General features: G+C 39.7%; 1 protein-coding gene across 4 annotated transcripts in view; it reads right to left on the reverse strand.

Moving 5' to 3' along the window:
* Positions 1 to 5,412: 5,412 nt before the first annotated feature.
* The window catches only part of LOC117507035 (inositol 1,4,5-trisphosphate receptor type 1), a 286,805-nt gene continuing 274,708 nt past the window's right edge, over positions 5,413 to 17,509 (reverse strand). For all 4 annotated transcript variants that reach the window (XM_034166724.1, XM_034166723.1, XM_034166725.1 and 1 more), the window contains 3 exons: positions 9,730 to 9,890; positions 7,613 to 7,774; positions 5,413 to 6,586 (listed from right to left, as the gene is read on the reverse strand). In XM_034166724.1, coding sequence (XP_034022615.1) covers positions 6,500 to 6,586; positions 7,613 to 7,774; positions 9,730 to 9,890 — 410 coding nt within the window. In that variant the 3' untranslated portion in view covers positions 5,413 to 6,499. The remainder of the gene's footprint in view (positions 6,587 to 7,612; positions 7,775 to 9,729; positions 9,891 to 17,509) is intronic.

Genomic DNA, 17,509 nt, shown 5'->3' on the forward strand with positions numbered 1-17,509 from the left:
TTCTTTTCTTTGCTCCTCAGGTGGCATGGAAGCTGATTTGTCTGTGGAAAAAAGGTGCTGGCTGAAGAATCCTCACCCTCGTCAATATCATGTGAGGCACCTGGGACTGGTGCTCATGTGCAGCCCTAAAGACTTTCAGCTGTAGCGGATAATTGGATGGCGTTCTGCTTTTAAGGCATGTGTGAATCAAGCAGAACTGCCGGGAACTCGACCTTGTGATGTTCGTTTGTGAGACGCTGAGGACCGCACCTGGGTTTGACACATTAAGCCTGTGAAGCAAGGAAGGGTGAGGACACATGCTGTCAGCACACAGTAAAGGTAATTAACTGTTGGACTAATTGTAGATAGTAACTTGATGTTTTGCTACATAGTATACGTGAAATTGTGATGAGAATGGTGTGGCTTGCTTCTCACTGCTGTGGCGTGCAGGATAAGTGATCCTCCACTTATTGTGAGAAGCTGCTCATGTGCATAAAGATAAAAAGTACAGACCTTGATGTGTTGCTGATAGCATGTGTTTTGTGAAAGAAATTGCTATAACTGCTAACGTACCTCACATCTTCTGTGCTTCAACAGAGAGTCAGTTTGTCGTGTCCACCTGGGGGGTGTCTGTTTGATGGTAGTGAGTCCAGGAGCACCGGACTGCTCTCCCCATGAACACTGGAGAGCGTGCCAGCAGTCACTCCTCTTGAAGGACATTGGGTTGGGGTTTTTTGTATAATTTATTTAGGCACAGGTGAAAAATAAATTGTTTTTTTGTTGATGGAACCGCTTTCTGGTTATTTTTAGTGCTGGGTCCTGTCTGACGCAGATTGAGGAGCGATCCCTTTCATATGGCTAGCATACTGGTACAGTATTGTTTTACTCTTTTAATTCATTTATTAGTAATTGGAGCGGGCTGCGGCCTCAACTTTACCTAAATTCTGGGTCTTTTAGTTAAGTTTAGGGCTAGTGGCCTGTGATCACCTTAGTATTTCTCTGGTTTTCTTGTTGTTTGGCAAATTATACAGTAGTTTTTGTCTTTCTGATGCCTGATTCTGTTTTTTCTCTGTTTAAGGGCCCTGTCCCACTGGGGAGAGGATTAATTGTGCATGAATTGAGTATACAAATTGCGGGCGTTCGTTGTCATCCGCATCAAAAATGGCCAAAAATGACAAATGTCCCAGTATGAATTACGGATATATTAATAATATATAGCAAATATATGATGAAGAATCACGGTTATATAACGCATGTAGTGAGGAAACTGATGTCACACATTGAGATTATCACGGTAGTATTACGGGTGTATTATGAATGCATCGCGCACGTGTTGCGCGTGCATGGCATCTGCATTGCGGTCACAAAAGAAGCGCACTCGCTCCTTTCGGCATCACTATTCACACCAACAATACAGGCTCTGGAGCATTTGCTGGACTTGGACAAGTTGATCACAGAGTTTGTTCATTTTGTCATGCGAGGGTTAACTGTTCATGAGTTTGGGGAGCGGGAGGGGGGAAGCCGCTCGGGGTGTGAGACGTGTTTTTTTTTTTGTTTTTTTTTTTGAGAGTGTCACAGAAAACAGACTACAGCGTGAGTTATGGCTAAACAGCAACTCTTCCTTTTGTTGGTGTTAAATAAAAGCAGCTATTATGTCTTTGTGGATTTACACAGCTGGACCAGCACTGACTGGCAGGTATGTCGCTTTCTGCCACATATAGTACTTTGGGTTTACGTGACGTGTTTGTTGTGCATTCACAGATTGTCCGCAAATCAGCTGCAAAGCAGATGTAATAAAAACGCTTTATTCGTGGCCAATTTGTATGCATTCGCTACAACATATTTTAGTTTGTGATGTGGACATGATGGGCACGATATATACCTATTTTATACACTGTCCCAGTCCGCTGTCAAGCCGCAAATCCCCGTCAGTTGTGGATATCAGCGGTTAAAGGCAGATATACAGCGCATAGAGTGAGTATGTATTGTGTATGAATTGAGTATATATGAAGTATGTAAGGCGGATGTCATCCGCATTCAGATTTTTGAACAGCTCAAAAGTCCTGGCTGGGGACATGCGTGCCTCTGCGGATGATCATGGGCGTGTTCGGATGACGGCCGACTCATACAGGCATGTTACATGGATATTGCAGATGTTTGGCGAATATGGGCCAATTTTGTGCGCAATCCATATGCAAATCCTCCTAAATGCCTGTGGGACAGGGCCCTAAGGTGCAGCTCCATCCAGAAATGGGAGTTGTATTCGTGTTGGCGATCCTCCTGTCCTGTGTGCCAATAGCATTTCTTGTATATTCGTCCGTGAATTGTTCTGTGAATTGTTTTGTAATTTATGTTTGTAGCATGGCCCAAGCAGAGGGTCACCCCTTTGAGTCTGGTCTGCTTGAGGTTTCTTCCACAGAGGGAGTTTTACCTTGCCACTGTTGCTCTGGGGGTTGGTAAGGTTAGACCTTACCTGTGTGAAGCCCTTTGAGGCAACTCTGTTGTGATTTGGTGCTATATAAATGAAAATAAATTGAAATTGAAATAAGAAGAAAGCTCTTATATTGGGGAGATATAATCTTGTTCTTTCAATGGACAATCATCCAGTCAATAAAACTATATGTAATTGGGAACAGGAGTTGGGTCTGGAGTTCGGGGAAGGTTTCTGGGATAAGGCAGTTAACATTTGTACAACTATGACATCATCTTGTGCAAGACTTTCCCTAATTCACTTTAAAATATACAGGCTGCATTTGTCAAAGTTCAAATTATTCATAATTTATCCCAATGTTTTTGATCTGTGTGATAGATGTAACTCCTCTCCCTGTGATTTAAGTCATATGTTTTTTTTCTTTGCCCCAAAGTTCAGCCATATTGGATTTTGTAGTTCGATATCTGTCACAGTCTTGCCGTCAGGCTGGAGTCTCGTCTGCTGATCAACATTTTTTTTTTTTTTGAGTCCCCACTGTGTCTCTACCTAACTTGCAGGCGGATGTAATTGCCTTTACCTCATTGCTAGCACGCTGTAGAATATTGTTATCCCAAAAAGTTCCACATCCCTATCTATTTATTTATGGTTGAAAGATCTCGTTTTTCTTCAAACTTTTAGTTTTAGAGGGGGGGCTGATGGGTTTCTAAAAGTGTGGCAACCATGTATTTCCTATCTTAGATCTGATTGAAATGATTGTCACGGGAGCATGTTATTATTTAATTATTTTGCTTATTATTTTGGAGAGCCTGTGGTTGGTATATTGGTGTTGAATATTTGTGAAGGCTTGGGTTGTGACACATTTACTTAATTGATTAATTGAAGATTTGGCTTCAGGATTTTTGTGCATTTATGTTACATAAATGCTTGTCTGCATTTATTCTGCAGCACAGAAGCATCTCCACAGCGAGGTGCTGCCACCACCATGCATCACGGTCAGAATAGTGTGTGCAGATGTGATGTGTAGTATTTAACTTACACACAGTTTAACCATATATTTTAATTTGGAGTCTCCAATATGCCTTATAGCACATCTGAAACTAAACTTAATTTATCTTTTAATCAATGGTTTTTGGTTTGCTACACCAACATAAAGCTGATAGTGACAAAGCAACCGAACTACTGAAGCATGCCACTCCTAAGTTGTGATAGATGCTGGCTTCCCTCACTCTGATTTTAAGGAGTGCCTGGTCTAGGAAGATTGAAACCTGTACCGTGTCCTTTTCAATTGGCTGACATTTTAACGCAACCCCAAAAGATATTCAGATACTTATAAATGTTCTTTGATTTCTGTGACTTGTGCTTTCCATGCAGCAAAGCTGGAAAGAAATGTAATCATAAAATGGGCAAATGTGATGCGAGTTAAATTTCAAAATATACGACAATAATAAATTTGTTGAACACAACTACTTGCTGATGTTGCAAAACTCCACAAAGATACTGTACTTTGTTTCTAACATAGTGGACACACAACACTAATCTGATATAAACTTGCTACAGGATGGCACAGTAATTTAAAAGCGACAAGTCATTAAAAAAATAAATGATTTGGCTGAAAATTAAGCAGTTTTATTTATATATATATATATATATATATATATATATATATATATATATATATATATATATATGGAACATACACTGTCAGTTTTACAACTTGAAAATTCCATTTTTCATTTCTGTGGACTCTTATCTTCAATTTAATTCAATTTACCTTCACAATCTGTGTTACATGGTCTAAAGCGCAAAGCAATTGTGCTCAACTCCAATTTGCTATTTACACAGCATGTAATAGGAGTGCAAGGTGCTAAGGACCTCTTAATTAGACATGGGTGTGGTTTGAGCATACCATGAAATAAACCAGTGCCACCTGTTGCCTTTAAAGTGTGAAAGCAACTATCTCATTGATATGTCAAGGGTGAACACAGAAGTGTGAGGTTTTCTGGCAAGGAAAGGGTTTCAAGTGTAAAGCATCAAAGCGGCAAGCTGGAGCAGCAGTCATCTGCCACAGCTCCATCTGTGTACGAACAGTGTGTACATATGTCAATGTGTATCTGAATAGTAATTAAATAACAGTAAAACTCTGCTCAACTTTAGACAACGCTTTTTTTTGTCTAAGTCACAATCACTTTCTGCTGCTTCACAATAGCAATCTGCATGCACTGCGCCTGATTACAAGTCATTTTAGGGCAAACACACCAGTGGATGCACAAATCACCAGATATTTGAACATGGGCACTAGGTGCTGGTTGGAAACTAGCAATGACACTTGTATATGTAACATGTTATATGTAACCAATATTGTTGAAGATGGATGACCACCACAGAGGAACAGCAGCATTAAGATAATCTCATCATCTGCATATTGTTACAAGTAACAGCATGCCAGTGACTTGGATGAATCTTAAACCCTTACCTTGACTTTCCTTTTGTTCTAGGATTATTCTCCATTTCCTTTCGAATTCACATACTGTCGTACACTCACCAACAGTGTTTTCTATATTTATTTAAATAGACTCCAAGAATGTAATGTACAGTTCAGACACCTTTATCAGTACGAACCTTCAGGTTGTTCAAGCAGCACCGCAAGTGACATCAGTTATCTTTTTCCTCCTCCAACATACTCAAAACACATAATCAATCCAAGAAGATATTTTACAAACTGATTGAAAACGTAAATCAGTGTGCTACAGAAATTGTATCAGTGCTTAAAGACTAAATTAATTAAAGGAAGACTAAATAAATCAGTGCACAAAAGTCAAAGACAATAAAGCAAATTTAGAGTTATTTCCCAAATCCTATCAACTTGCTTCTATGCTTCAAACAGGACTCTGTAATCCCACACCTACCAAAAATTGTATGGAAGCAGATTGAAGCAATCACAAAATTATTAAGTGTCATGATTCAAAAGTGAAAGAAAGTAGTTTAACAAGTTTCATATCAAGTTTCAGTACTTGTACATGCTTTATAAGTACCAAAGATTTTCTGTCACAAGCATTTTGGAAAGGACAAAACCACTAGAGATAGCAGACAATAACGAAAATATGAAAATAAATGCTTGCCCTCGAGATTAAAGAAAACCCTAAAGTGTTTCATAATGTAATAGCATGTAAAAGAAATAAAAATATGTTAAAGAATTTTTTTCTGTTTGTTACCTGGATTCATAAAAAAAAAATCTGCAGAGCGTGATCACAAACTCAGTACAAACATTGTTTGGGGAGAGAGATGTTATTCATTTTCAGTACTGTTAATAACTCAAACACTAATTCACATTGAGAAAAATCAGAGTGCAAGTCTGTCACACCACTTCTGCAACTTGGCCCAAATGCGGATAGTGATCCAGATCCAGGAGATTAGACTCAGAGATGTTGGCATTGTAATTTGAGTTTTTGTCAAACTCTGTTTTCATTATCTTAGAGTACAGACTATTAGCCTTTGGTGTAGATAAGTATAAATTCATTAATGAGTACTACTTCAGCTGACATTTGAAAGAACAGTTTTAAGTAGAAAAATAAGTTGTTTGAAAAAAAAAAAAAAATCTTCATTTCCATGTTGCATATCAACAAGTATTTGTATTGCTGCCTGAAACAAACTAAAAATCTTAAAGTCATGTGATGTTCAAGCAGACCTTGCTAGTGCCATGCAAAGATTTAAAATCTCAAAACAAGGCCACTTGAGGAAAACATGGGGGTGAAAAGGCTGCTCTTTGGCATGTGTTCAATCCAGAAGGAATTATTCGTAGTAATGCTGAATGCAGTGTTCCCATCTGGTAAACCCACAAGACTGGATTGCTGGTTCCAGAGGCACTTAATACACAATCAATAGCCACAGACATGTCTAAACTTTGCACACTTGACTTCACACAGACAAAAATGCTTCAGAAACACTTTGCTGAAGAGTCTGTTGAAGTACCCAGTCAGGCACCAGCCTAAATACACACTGCAAACAGGAATGTTTTGGCACTTTCCCATCTTACACATGCAACACTATCAGGAGCGCTCAGGCACAAGTCAGTTTGCCCCCAAAAGGTCCTCAGGCAGGCTGCTGGGGGTTGATGTTCAAGTGAGGGGGATGACCAAGAAGGCCAATTCGTTGCTTTTGCTTCCTCTGTTCTGTCATCTGCATGAAAAAAAAGACAAAAACAAAACATGAGCTCAAACATGATGTCTGTGATTAGAAAACTGGTTTGGATTCCTCAGAGCCTGTTCATAATAACCTTTATTTAACCAGGTAGAAATTCCATTGAGATCGAAACTTCTTTTACAAGGAAGACCTGGCCAAGAAGGCCAGCAGCACACATCATAAAGGACAGGGTAACATCAAAATGATAACGCTGGTGACGAATAAAATACATTCATCTTGGTCATAACATGGCACATGATATAAAGTCTCAGGCAGATTTAGATTTAGAAACAAAGGACAAAGGAATCCCATTCACAATCTTGTAGGATAGACTGGAAGATGTTCAAGGAGGTCAGTCTGGTTGGTTCCGTTTGGATTGGAGAACATCCCAATCAGAGGGAGCTGAGAAACTGAAGTCATTCTTTACCGCTTCAACGCAGACACGGGGTACATGAAAACATGTCATTTGAGCGCAGAGCATAACGGCTTTCAGATCTCTGAAGTAAACTGGATAGATAGGTCGGAACCAGACCAATAAGAGTTTTGTAAACCAGAGTCATCCAGTGTGTATAATACCTGGCAGACAAAGAGGGCGTGCCCGTTTTGGCGTACAACTCACAGTGGTGGGTGAGGCGGCTACAACCAGCGATGAATCTCAGGACGCAGTGGTGTGCTTAACATGTTCTGACTATTATATTTGTACATACTGTATGTTTCTGTGCTGTGCATTATGTACAAGAACATAGACATCCAAATCACAACAAGCACAGTATGAAATATAGTAATTTACCGAAACACAAAAACACAATTGTTGTCATGGTAGTGTTATAAGCAATCCCTCCAAACACCTGTGTTATTGTGGGTTTTAATGAGGAACTAAATATATACACAATGATGTGCTCTTCAAGGTTACACTCTTCCAGTTGAAAACATCTTAACAGCTTCAGATTCAGTTGTAGGTGATGAAGATACAGCAAAATGTATTGCAAAAAGAATGACAAGATTTAGTGTCAGAACAGATACCTGCTCTTTTAGCTCGGTCAGCTGTCCAGACAGGTTGGCCACCAGCTTCATTGTGGACTCCAGCTTCTCCTGCAGGTTCCTAATCTCATTCTGCTCACCCTCCGCATCGCTGCTCACCAGTGACATGGCACGCATACGTGGAAACCAGTCAAGGTTGTGCTCCTGTGGACAACCAAGCATGAGTACAGAAGTCGATTTGGACAAATTCTTTTTTTTAATCTACCTGTAGCAGTTAGATATTAACAGGTTTATGTTAAACATCCTCAATGTCCCACATTTGTATGACTGTAGATATAGAAAATCTGGTAATATGATGGTAAATAGGCCTGAAACCGCTTGTTTAGACTTCAGTGACATACAATTGTGCTCAAAAGTTTACATACTCTGGCAGAATTTTTGTTTTTGGCCATTTTTCAGAGAATATGAATGATAACACAAAAACTATTTTTGTCACTCATGGTTAGTGGTTGTTGGGTGAACAACTGTGTTAACTCTTTTTAAATTATAATGACAACAGAAAGCACCCAAATGACCCAGATCAAAAGTTTACATACCACTGTTCTTAATACTGTGTATTAGCCCTTTAACATCAATGACAGCTTGGTGTATTTTGTGGTAGTTGCGGACGAGGCTCTCTGATGGTAAAGCTGCCACTGAATATGTCTTGGACTTTATTTACATCAGTTACGAAGAAATACAAACAGTATGGCACTTTATGGTAAATCTGCATGGAGTAGACAGTTCTCAAAAACTGAGTGACTGTGCAAGAAGGAGAAGGAAAGCCACAAAGACACCCAGACAACCCAGAAGAAGTTATGGGCTTATGTGGCTGTGATTGGAGTAATTGTGCACAGTGCAAACTTTGCATTTTGCATCACTACTCTTAGCTTCACAGTGGAGTAAAGTGGAGAAGGATATTCTTTCACCAAAACAGATCAAATATAGGTTTGCATCTCAGATGTACCTTCTGGCAATGTGTAGCTAAAGTTCAGTTTGTTTGTTTTTTTGTTGTTGTTGTTAAAGAAAATCCTCCTCTATACCACTTCATCATGGAGCTGTATAACTGGTGATGCACCTTATAACATTATAAACAAGATCATGTTACATTCTTGAACAATACCGGAGAATTGTTTAAATCTTAATGGTAATGTAAGCTTATAAACATTAGCCTGAGTGCCAGAAAAGTTAGACTGCATCACCTCTGTCTAGGATATTTTTTGGCTACAAACTCTAAAACCTGTTGAAGACACAATTATCTGAAATTATTAATATGACCCCTTTAAAGAAAAGCTCATTTGCTATTGACCGTTTTCCCTCTAAGGATCCAATACAGATTTGCACATAGATCATAAAGCTGGAATGTTATTATGGAGGATAAGGTATTAATAAGAATGCATTCTTAATGTTTGAAAACTGGGTGTGTAGCACAAATGTAAACTCTAACAGTGTTTTACATTATGTATTTAACAGAAACAGTCACGTGGTGTTGATGCTGCAGGAAAGTCAATGAACTCAGTCCAAGCATTTACTGCACAAAAAAGCAAATGCTGACAATTTGACCAACATTTATTGATCATATTTTGATCACTTTCAGGGTTAGACAGCAGCTTGTACGTGGTCCTGTGTTTGTTTTCCGTTTTGAATCAGTAAATGCATATGATTGGTGTCAGTTGAGAAAACAGGAAGAACCACTGTGCTGAGGTGCGTGCCAGGTCACAACATGTTCAGAATTCTGTCTCAGAGGCATACCTTGATGAGGTATGCGCCATCAGATATTTTATAAAAAAACGTGATACAATCTTGCTGCCGTTTCATTCAGGTTTGGAACAACAGTTGATTAGCAAACAGTAAAGGGACACATTTCAGGAATTGCACAGAATGGCTTTGTTATTCCTATTAATGAAGCCGTCAAGGAATTCACCTGTGCAGACAAACATCTCCTCTACTTGTGACTGCTGCGATGTGTTCTCTGTCCTTCACATCCAACTCAGTGATGTCACGTAATTGAGGTCTGATTGCAGCACATGAATCCGCAGAAGATGTGAACGTTACACAGAACTACGCTGTCATCAGAGGTGGTGGATGTATGTTTTCAGGGTGTGTCAGTGCTTTTGTACCTTAATCATCTCAGCCACGTAGCTCTCGGGGCCTGTGTATTCAGTGGAGTCTTTAACTTTTACAAGAACAATAAAGAACAGGTAGTGCCACATGTTGTGTTCCTCTTTGATGTGCTCTTCAAAAGTCACTGTCTTGTTGTCAAACTTGTCACGCTCCAGGCCTGTAGTGAAATGATAATCAACATGTCAGGAATTCACAGCGTGCCTGTTGTACAGGGGCATGGTGTTTTAATGCATAATTATTAAAGCACATTGTTTACCCAGGGTTGCCCAATTTGGGGCCCTCGGGCCACATTTGGCCCACGATCCATTTGTTTTGACCCGTCATGGTAACTGAGTGACAAGCTCTCTGCAAATGAACAAATTACTGCTATGCTGCAGCTCACTCGTGGGCAGTTAATGTACTGCAGGTGGGCCATAAAAGTTCACTAGTAATAAATAAATACAAAGTACAATTAATAATTTTAATTTTCCAATTACCCAAAAATATTTTTGGACCATTTTAAAAATGCAATAACTAGTAATAAAACAAAGCCACTCGCTGTTTCGCAGTTGTGAATCTCGCGCTGTCTCACGGTCCGTGACTCACGTGAGAGATCGGTTTTAGCAGAGTTCCGGTGTCAGGAGCTCAGCAGTCTCAGTGCAAACACATCTCATGAAGTATGGACCATAAGACAACATCGGGGCACAGCAGAAGTCCATCACAGGTGTTACACCTCCTCTAGATAACCCTCTCAACTTGGGAGAACATATTATCATTATAACTGCCCGTGAACTCGCTGGATCAACGCCATCCACATCCTCGCTTTGCCATTGTTTACATGTGCTGTGAGATGGCGGAACTCTGCCGGCGCATTCTGGGAACCCCCAGGGGGATTATGGGAAATGTTAAAGTACCGAATGGGATTGAAATTGCATGTTATCCTTCACTGAGCTGATTGAGTTTAACATTTCACACACACACACACACACACACATCTCCATCCACCCAATTTCCTATACCCGCTTACTCTAATCAAGGGCGCGGAGGGGGGCCTGGAGCCTATCCCAGCAGTACACACACACACACACACATACACATACATATGCGGGCAATTCCATGAGACGTAACATACGTTTCCACTTTCAGTGGTTCTGTTGTGATCTAGCAATCCCAGGGAATTATGTCTTGACCATTATTTATTAATCCGATTGAGAATAGTAAGTCTTTGCGACAGATAGATTACAGCAGGACCATTACAGATTACACAGTCTCATGGACTAACCCATAACATACATAAGGATTCTCCTAAGAGATCTTGTACCAGAGACATCCAATTGGTGCCTTTGGTCACTATGTCGCACTCAAATCTCACAACCATGGGCCTCAAGCCCTGTGCAGGATTTACTTCTTCAACGACCTTGAAGAAGTGCAACCCCTGGCAATACAGGGGTTGCCACAGACAGTTAGCCTGAATGACACACCTGGAATCGAACCCTGGTTTCCAGCTGGGGAGTCCAACTCTTAGGCTGCAGAGGCACCTGCTCCCTCTGTGCCCACGACCCTACTGCCACATTAGCTTATGGCCATTTAAAGGAAAGCATTTGGGCACTGCTGGTGTAACCTGAAACTCTTTGTACAACCCCTGGCAAAAATTATGGAATCACCGGCCTCAGAGGATGTTCATTCAGTTGTTTAATTTTGTAGAAAAAAAGCAGATCACAGACATGACACAAAACTAAAGTCATTTCAAATGGCAACTTTCTGGCTTTAAGAAACACTATAAGAAATCAGGAAAAATAATTGTGGCAGTCAGTAACGGTTACTTTTTAGACCAAGCAGAGAGAAAAAAAAATATGGACTCACTCAATTCTGAGGAATAAATTATGGAATCACCTTGTAAATTTTCATCTCCAAAACTAACACCTGCATCAAATCAGATCTGCTCGTTAGTCTGCATCTAAAAAGGAGTGATCACACCTTGGAGAGCTGTTGCACCAAGTGGACTGACATGAATCATGGCTCCAACACGAGAGATGTCAATTGAAACAAAGGAGAGGATTATCAAACTCTTAAAAGAGGGTAAATCATCACGCAATGTTACAAAAGATGTTGGTTGTTCACAGTCAGCTCACAGTCAGCTGTGTCTAAACTCTGGACCAAATACAAACAACATGGGAAGGTTGTTAAAGGCAAACATACTGGTAGACCAAGGAAGACATCAAAGCGTCAAAACAGAAAACTTAAAGCAATATGTCTCAAAAATCGAAAATGCACAACAAAACAAATGAGGAACGAATGGGAGAAAACTGGAGTCAACATCTGTGACCGAACTGTAAGAAACTGGCTAAAGGAAATGGGATTTACATACAGAAAAAAACAAGGTTACAATGGGCTAAGGAAAAGCAATCATGGACTGTGGATGACTGGATGAAAGTCATATTCAGTGATGAATCTCAAATCTGCATTGGGCAAGGTGATGATGCTGGAACTTTTGTTTGGTGCCCTTCCAATGAGATTTATAAAGATGACTGCCTGAAGAGAACATGTAAATTTCCACAGTCATTGATGATATGGGGCTGCATGTCAGGTAAAGGCACTGGGGAGATGGCTGTCATTACATCATCAATAAATGCACAAGTTTACGTTGATATTTTGGACACTTTTCTTATCCCATCAATTGAAAGGATGTTTGGGTATGATGAAATCATTTTTCAAGATGATAATGCATCTTGCCATAGAGCAAAAACTGTGAAAACATTCCTTGCAAAAAGACACATAGGGTCAATGTCATGGCCTGCAAATAGTTCGGATCTTAATCCAATTGAAAATCTTTGGTGGAAGTTGAAGAAAATGGTCCATGACAAGGCTCCAACCTGCAAAGCTGATCTGGCAACAGCAATCAGAGAAAGTTGGAGCCAGATTGATGAAGAGTACTGTTTGTCACTCATTAAGTCCATGCCTCAGAGACTGCAAGCTGTTATAAAAGCCAGAGGTGGTGCAACAAAATACTAGTGATATGTTGAAGCGTTCTTTTGTTTTTCATGATTCCAGAATTTTTTCCTCAGAATTGAGTGAGTCCATATTTTTTCTCTCTGCTTGGTCTAAAAAAGTAACCGTTACTGACTGCCACAATTTTTTTTCCTGATTTCTTATAGTGTTTCTTAAAGCCAGAAAGTTGCCATTTGAAATGACTTTAGTTTTGTGTCATGTCTGTGATCTGCTTTTTTTCTACAAAATTAAACAACTGAATGAACATCCTCCGAGGCCGGTGATTCCATAATTTTTGCCAGGGGTTGTAGAACTAAATCCTACATAGGCCCTGAGGCCCACCGTGCCAGCACTTTGTGTGAGAGTCTATACCTCCCTCTGGATGGGACACCAGTCCATTGCAGGTTCTTTCCTTATCTAAGGCTGGTACCCAGAAAATAGAAACAAATGAAGCTTCTTGTCTAAGGCCACAGACAGTTAGCCTGAATGACACACCTGGAATCGAACCCTGGTTTCCAGGTGGGGAGTCCAACTCTTAGGCTGCAGAGGCACCTGCTCCCTCTGTGCCCACGACCCTACTGCCACATTAGCTTATGGCCATTTAAAGGAAAGCATTTGGGCACTGCTGGTGTAACCTGAAACTCTTTGTACAACCCCTGGCAAAAATTATGGAATCACCGGCCTCAGAGGATGTTCATTCAGTTGTTTAATTTTGTAGAAAAAAAGCAGATCACAGACATGACACAAAACTAAAGTCATTTCAAATGGCAACTTTCTGGCTTTAAGAAACACTATAAGAAATCAGGAAAAATAATTGTGGCAGTCAGTAACGGTTACTTTTTAGACCAAGCAGAGAGAAAAAAAAATATGGACTCACTCAATTCTGAGGAATAAATTATGGAATCACCTTGTAAATTTTCATCTCCAAAACTAACACCTGCATCAAATCAGATCTGCTCGTTAGTCTGCATCTAAAAAGGAGTGATCACACCTTGGAGAGCTGTTGCACCAAGTGGACTGACATGAATCATGGCTCCAACACGAGAGATGTCAATTGAAACAAAGGAGAGGATTATCAAACTCTTAAAAGAGGGTAAATCATCACGCAATGTTACAAAAGATGTTGGTTGTTCACAGTCAGCTCACAGTCAGCTGTGTCTAAACTCTGGACCAAATACAAACAACATGGGAAGGTTGTTAAAGGCAAACATACTGGTAGACCAAGGAAGACATCAAAGCGTCAAAACAGAAAACTTAAAGCAATATGTCTCAAAAATCGAAAATGCACAACAAAACAAATGAGGAACGAATGGGAGGAAACTGGAGTCAACATCTGTGACCGAACTGTAAGAAACTGGCTAAAGGAAATGGGATTTACATACAGAAAAAAACAAGGTTACAATGGGCTAAGGAAAAGCAATCATGGACTGTGGATGACTGGATGAAAGTCATATTCAGTGATGAATCTCAAATCTGCATTGGGCAAGGTGATGATGCTGGAACTTTTGTTTGGTGCCCTTCCAATGAGATTTATAAAGATGACTGCCTGAAGAGAACATGTAAATTTCCACAGTCATTGATGATATGGGGCTGCATGTCAGGTAAAGGCACTGGGGAGATGGCTGTCATTACATCATCAATAAATGCACAAGTTTACGTTGATATTTTGGACACTTTTCTTATCCCATCAATTGAAAGGATGTTTGGGTATGATGAAATCATTTTTCAAGATGATAATGCATCTTGCCATAGAGCAAAAACTGTGAAAACATTCCTTGCAAAAAGACACATAGGGTCAATGTCATGGCCTGCAAATAGTTCGGATCTTAATCCAATTGAAAATCTTTGGTGGAAGTTGAAGAAAATGGTCCATGACAAGGCTCCAACCTGCAAAGCTGATCTGGCAACAGCAATCAGAGAAAGTTGGAGCCAGATTGATGAAGAGTACTGTTTGTCACTCATTAAGTCCATGCCTCAGAGACTGCAAGCTGTTATAAAAGCCAGAGGTGGTGCAACAAAATACTAGTGATATGTTGAAGCGTTCTTTTGTTTTTCATGATTCCAGAATTTTTTTCCTCAGAATTGAGTGAGTCCATATTTTTTCTCTCTGCTTGGTCTAAAAAAGTAACCGTTACTGACTGCCACAATTTTTTTCCTGATTTCTTATAGTGTTTCTTAAAGCCAGAAAGTTGCCATTTGAAATGACTTTAGTTTGTGTCATGTCTGTGATCTGCTTTTTTTCTACAAAATTAAACAACTGAATGAACATCCTCCGAGGCCGGTGATTCCATAATTTTTGCCAGGGGTTGTAGAACTAAATCCTACATAGGCCCTGAGGCCCACCGTGCCAGCACTTTGTGTGAGAGTCTATACCTCCCTCTGGATGGGACACCAGTCCATTGCAGGTTCTTTCCTTATCTAAGGCTGGTACCCAGAAAATAGAAACAAATGAAGCTTCTTGTCTAAGGCCACAGACAGTTAGCCTGAATGACACACCTGGAATCGAACCCTGGTTTCCAGGTGGGGAGTCCAACTCTTAGGCTGCAGAGGCACCTGCTCCCTCTGTGCCCACGACCCTACTGCCACATTAGCTTATGGCCATTTAAAGGAAAGCATTTGGGCACTGCTGGTGTAACCTGAAACTCTTTGTACAACCCCTGGCAAAAATTATGGAATCACCGGCCTCGGAGGATGTTCATTCAGTTGTTTAATTTTGTAGAAAAAAAGCAGATCACAGACATGACACAAAACTAAAGTCATTTCAAATGGCAACTTTCTGGCTTTAAGAAACACTATAAGAAATCAAGAAAAAAAGATTGTGGCAGTCAGTAACAGTTACTTTTTTAGACCAAGCAGAGGAAAAAAATATGGACTCACTCAATTCTGAGGAAAAAATTATGGAATCACCCTTTAAATTTTCATCCCCAAAACTAACACCTGCATCATATCAGATCTGCTCATTAGTCTGCATCTAAAAAGGAGTGAACACACCTTGGAGAGCTGTTGCACCAAGTGGACTGACATGAATCATGGCTCCAACACGAGAGATGTCAATTGAAACAAAGGAGAGGATTATCAAACTCTTAAAAGAGAGTAAATCATCATGCAATGTTGCAAAAGATGTTGGTTGTTCACAGTCAGCTGTGTCTAAACTCTGGACCAAATACAAACAACATGGGAAGGTTGTTAAAGGCAAACATACTGGTAGACCAAGGAAGACATCAAAGTGTCAAGATAGAAAACTTAAAGCAATATGTCTCAAAAATTGAAAATGCACAACAAACAAATGAGGAACGAATGGGAGGAAACTGGAGTCAACGTCTGTGACCGAACTGTAAGAAACCGCCTAAAGGAAATGGGATTTACATACAGAAAAGCTAAACAAAAGGCATCATTAACACCTAAACAGAAAAAAACAAGGTTACAATGGGCTAAGGAAAAGCAATTGTGGACTGTGGATGACTGGATGAAAGTCATATTCAGTGATGAATCTCGAATCTGCATTGGGCAAGGTGATGATGCTGGAACTTTTGTTTGGTGCCTTTCCAATGAGATTTATAAAGATGACTGCCTGAAGAGAACATGTACATTTCCACAGTCATTGATGATATGGGGCTGCATGTCAGGTAAAGGCACTGGGGAGATGGCTGTCATTACATCATCAATAAATGCACAAGTTTATGTTGATATTTTGGACAATTGAAAGGATGTTTGGGGATGATGAAATCATTTTTCAAGATGATAATGCATCTTGCCATAGAGCAAAAACTGCAAAAACATTCCTTGCAAAAAGACACATAGGGTCAATGTCAATGAGCAGATCTGATTTGATGCAGGTGTTAATTTGGGGGATGAAAATTTACAGGGTGATTCCATAATTTTTTCCTCAGAATTGAGTGATTCCATATTTTTTTCTTCTGCTTGGTCTAAAAAAGTAATTGTTACTGACTGCCACAATCTTTTTTTCTTGATTTCTTATAGTGTTTCTTAAAGCCAGAACGTTGCCATTTGAAATGACTTTAGTTTTGTGTCATGTCTGTGATCTGCTTTTTTTCTACAAAATTAAACAACTGAATGAACATCCTCTGAGGCCGGTGATTCCATAATTTTTGCCAGGGGTTGTAGATCACAACTGCATAAAAATATACTGCATCACTGGAGTTGCTGGTGTAAACATAGTAATACTCACAGTCAACACTTGCTTGAGTTTATACGTACAGTACATAAATTTTGTCATGTTGTTATGAAACAGCTTCAGATAATCTGAAACAAGGTATTCCAGATTTCAATGGTGGTTCTCAGATTATTTATTTATTTATTTTGAGCTCTGAAAAGAAAAACCCTGCACAACAACACTGCAAAAAACAACCATCAAACAGAAAAAAAAAAAAAAAAACCCTGACAAGAACAGTTTCTCATTGACTTATCGAGCTGGATAGTCTTCAGTAAAGCCGAATCCTTGGACTACACATAAATAGTAAATTGAGCCTCCAGCTGTACAGTAATGTTGCTGATGTTAATGGAAAATAGAGTAGAGCTCAAAATAGCGCTGCAGTTAAAACAGGCACAGACTGACTAAATATTAACCTTTCACAGGATAACATGTTCAGTCAAGCCTTAATTACATTTCAATGTGCAGTGACAGAACAAAACCCAAACATCATGGTTAAGAGAACATTAGCATTTTGAAGACATTCAGTCACAATACAAAAAGTTAATCATCACTTTTATTAATGAAGCTGTAGTGTGCCCATTTACAACCAGAATGACTGACATAACTACAGGGGCCTTTCAGAGCGCACACACTTT

The sequence above is a fragment of the Thalassophryne amazonica genome, chromosome 3 (assembly GCF_902500255.1).
Source record: "Thalassophryne amazonica chromosome 3, fThaAma1.1, whole genome shotgun sequence".
NCBI classification, from domain to species: domain Eukaryota; kingdom Metazoa; phylum Chordata; class Actinopteri; order Batrachoidiformes; family Batrachoididae; genus Thalassophryne; species Thalassophryne amazonica.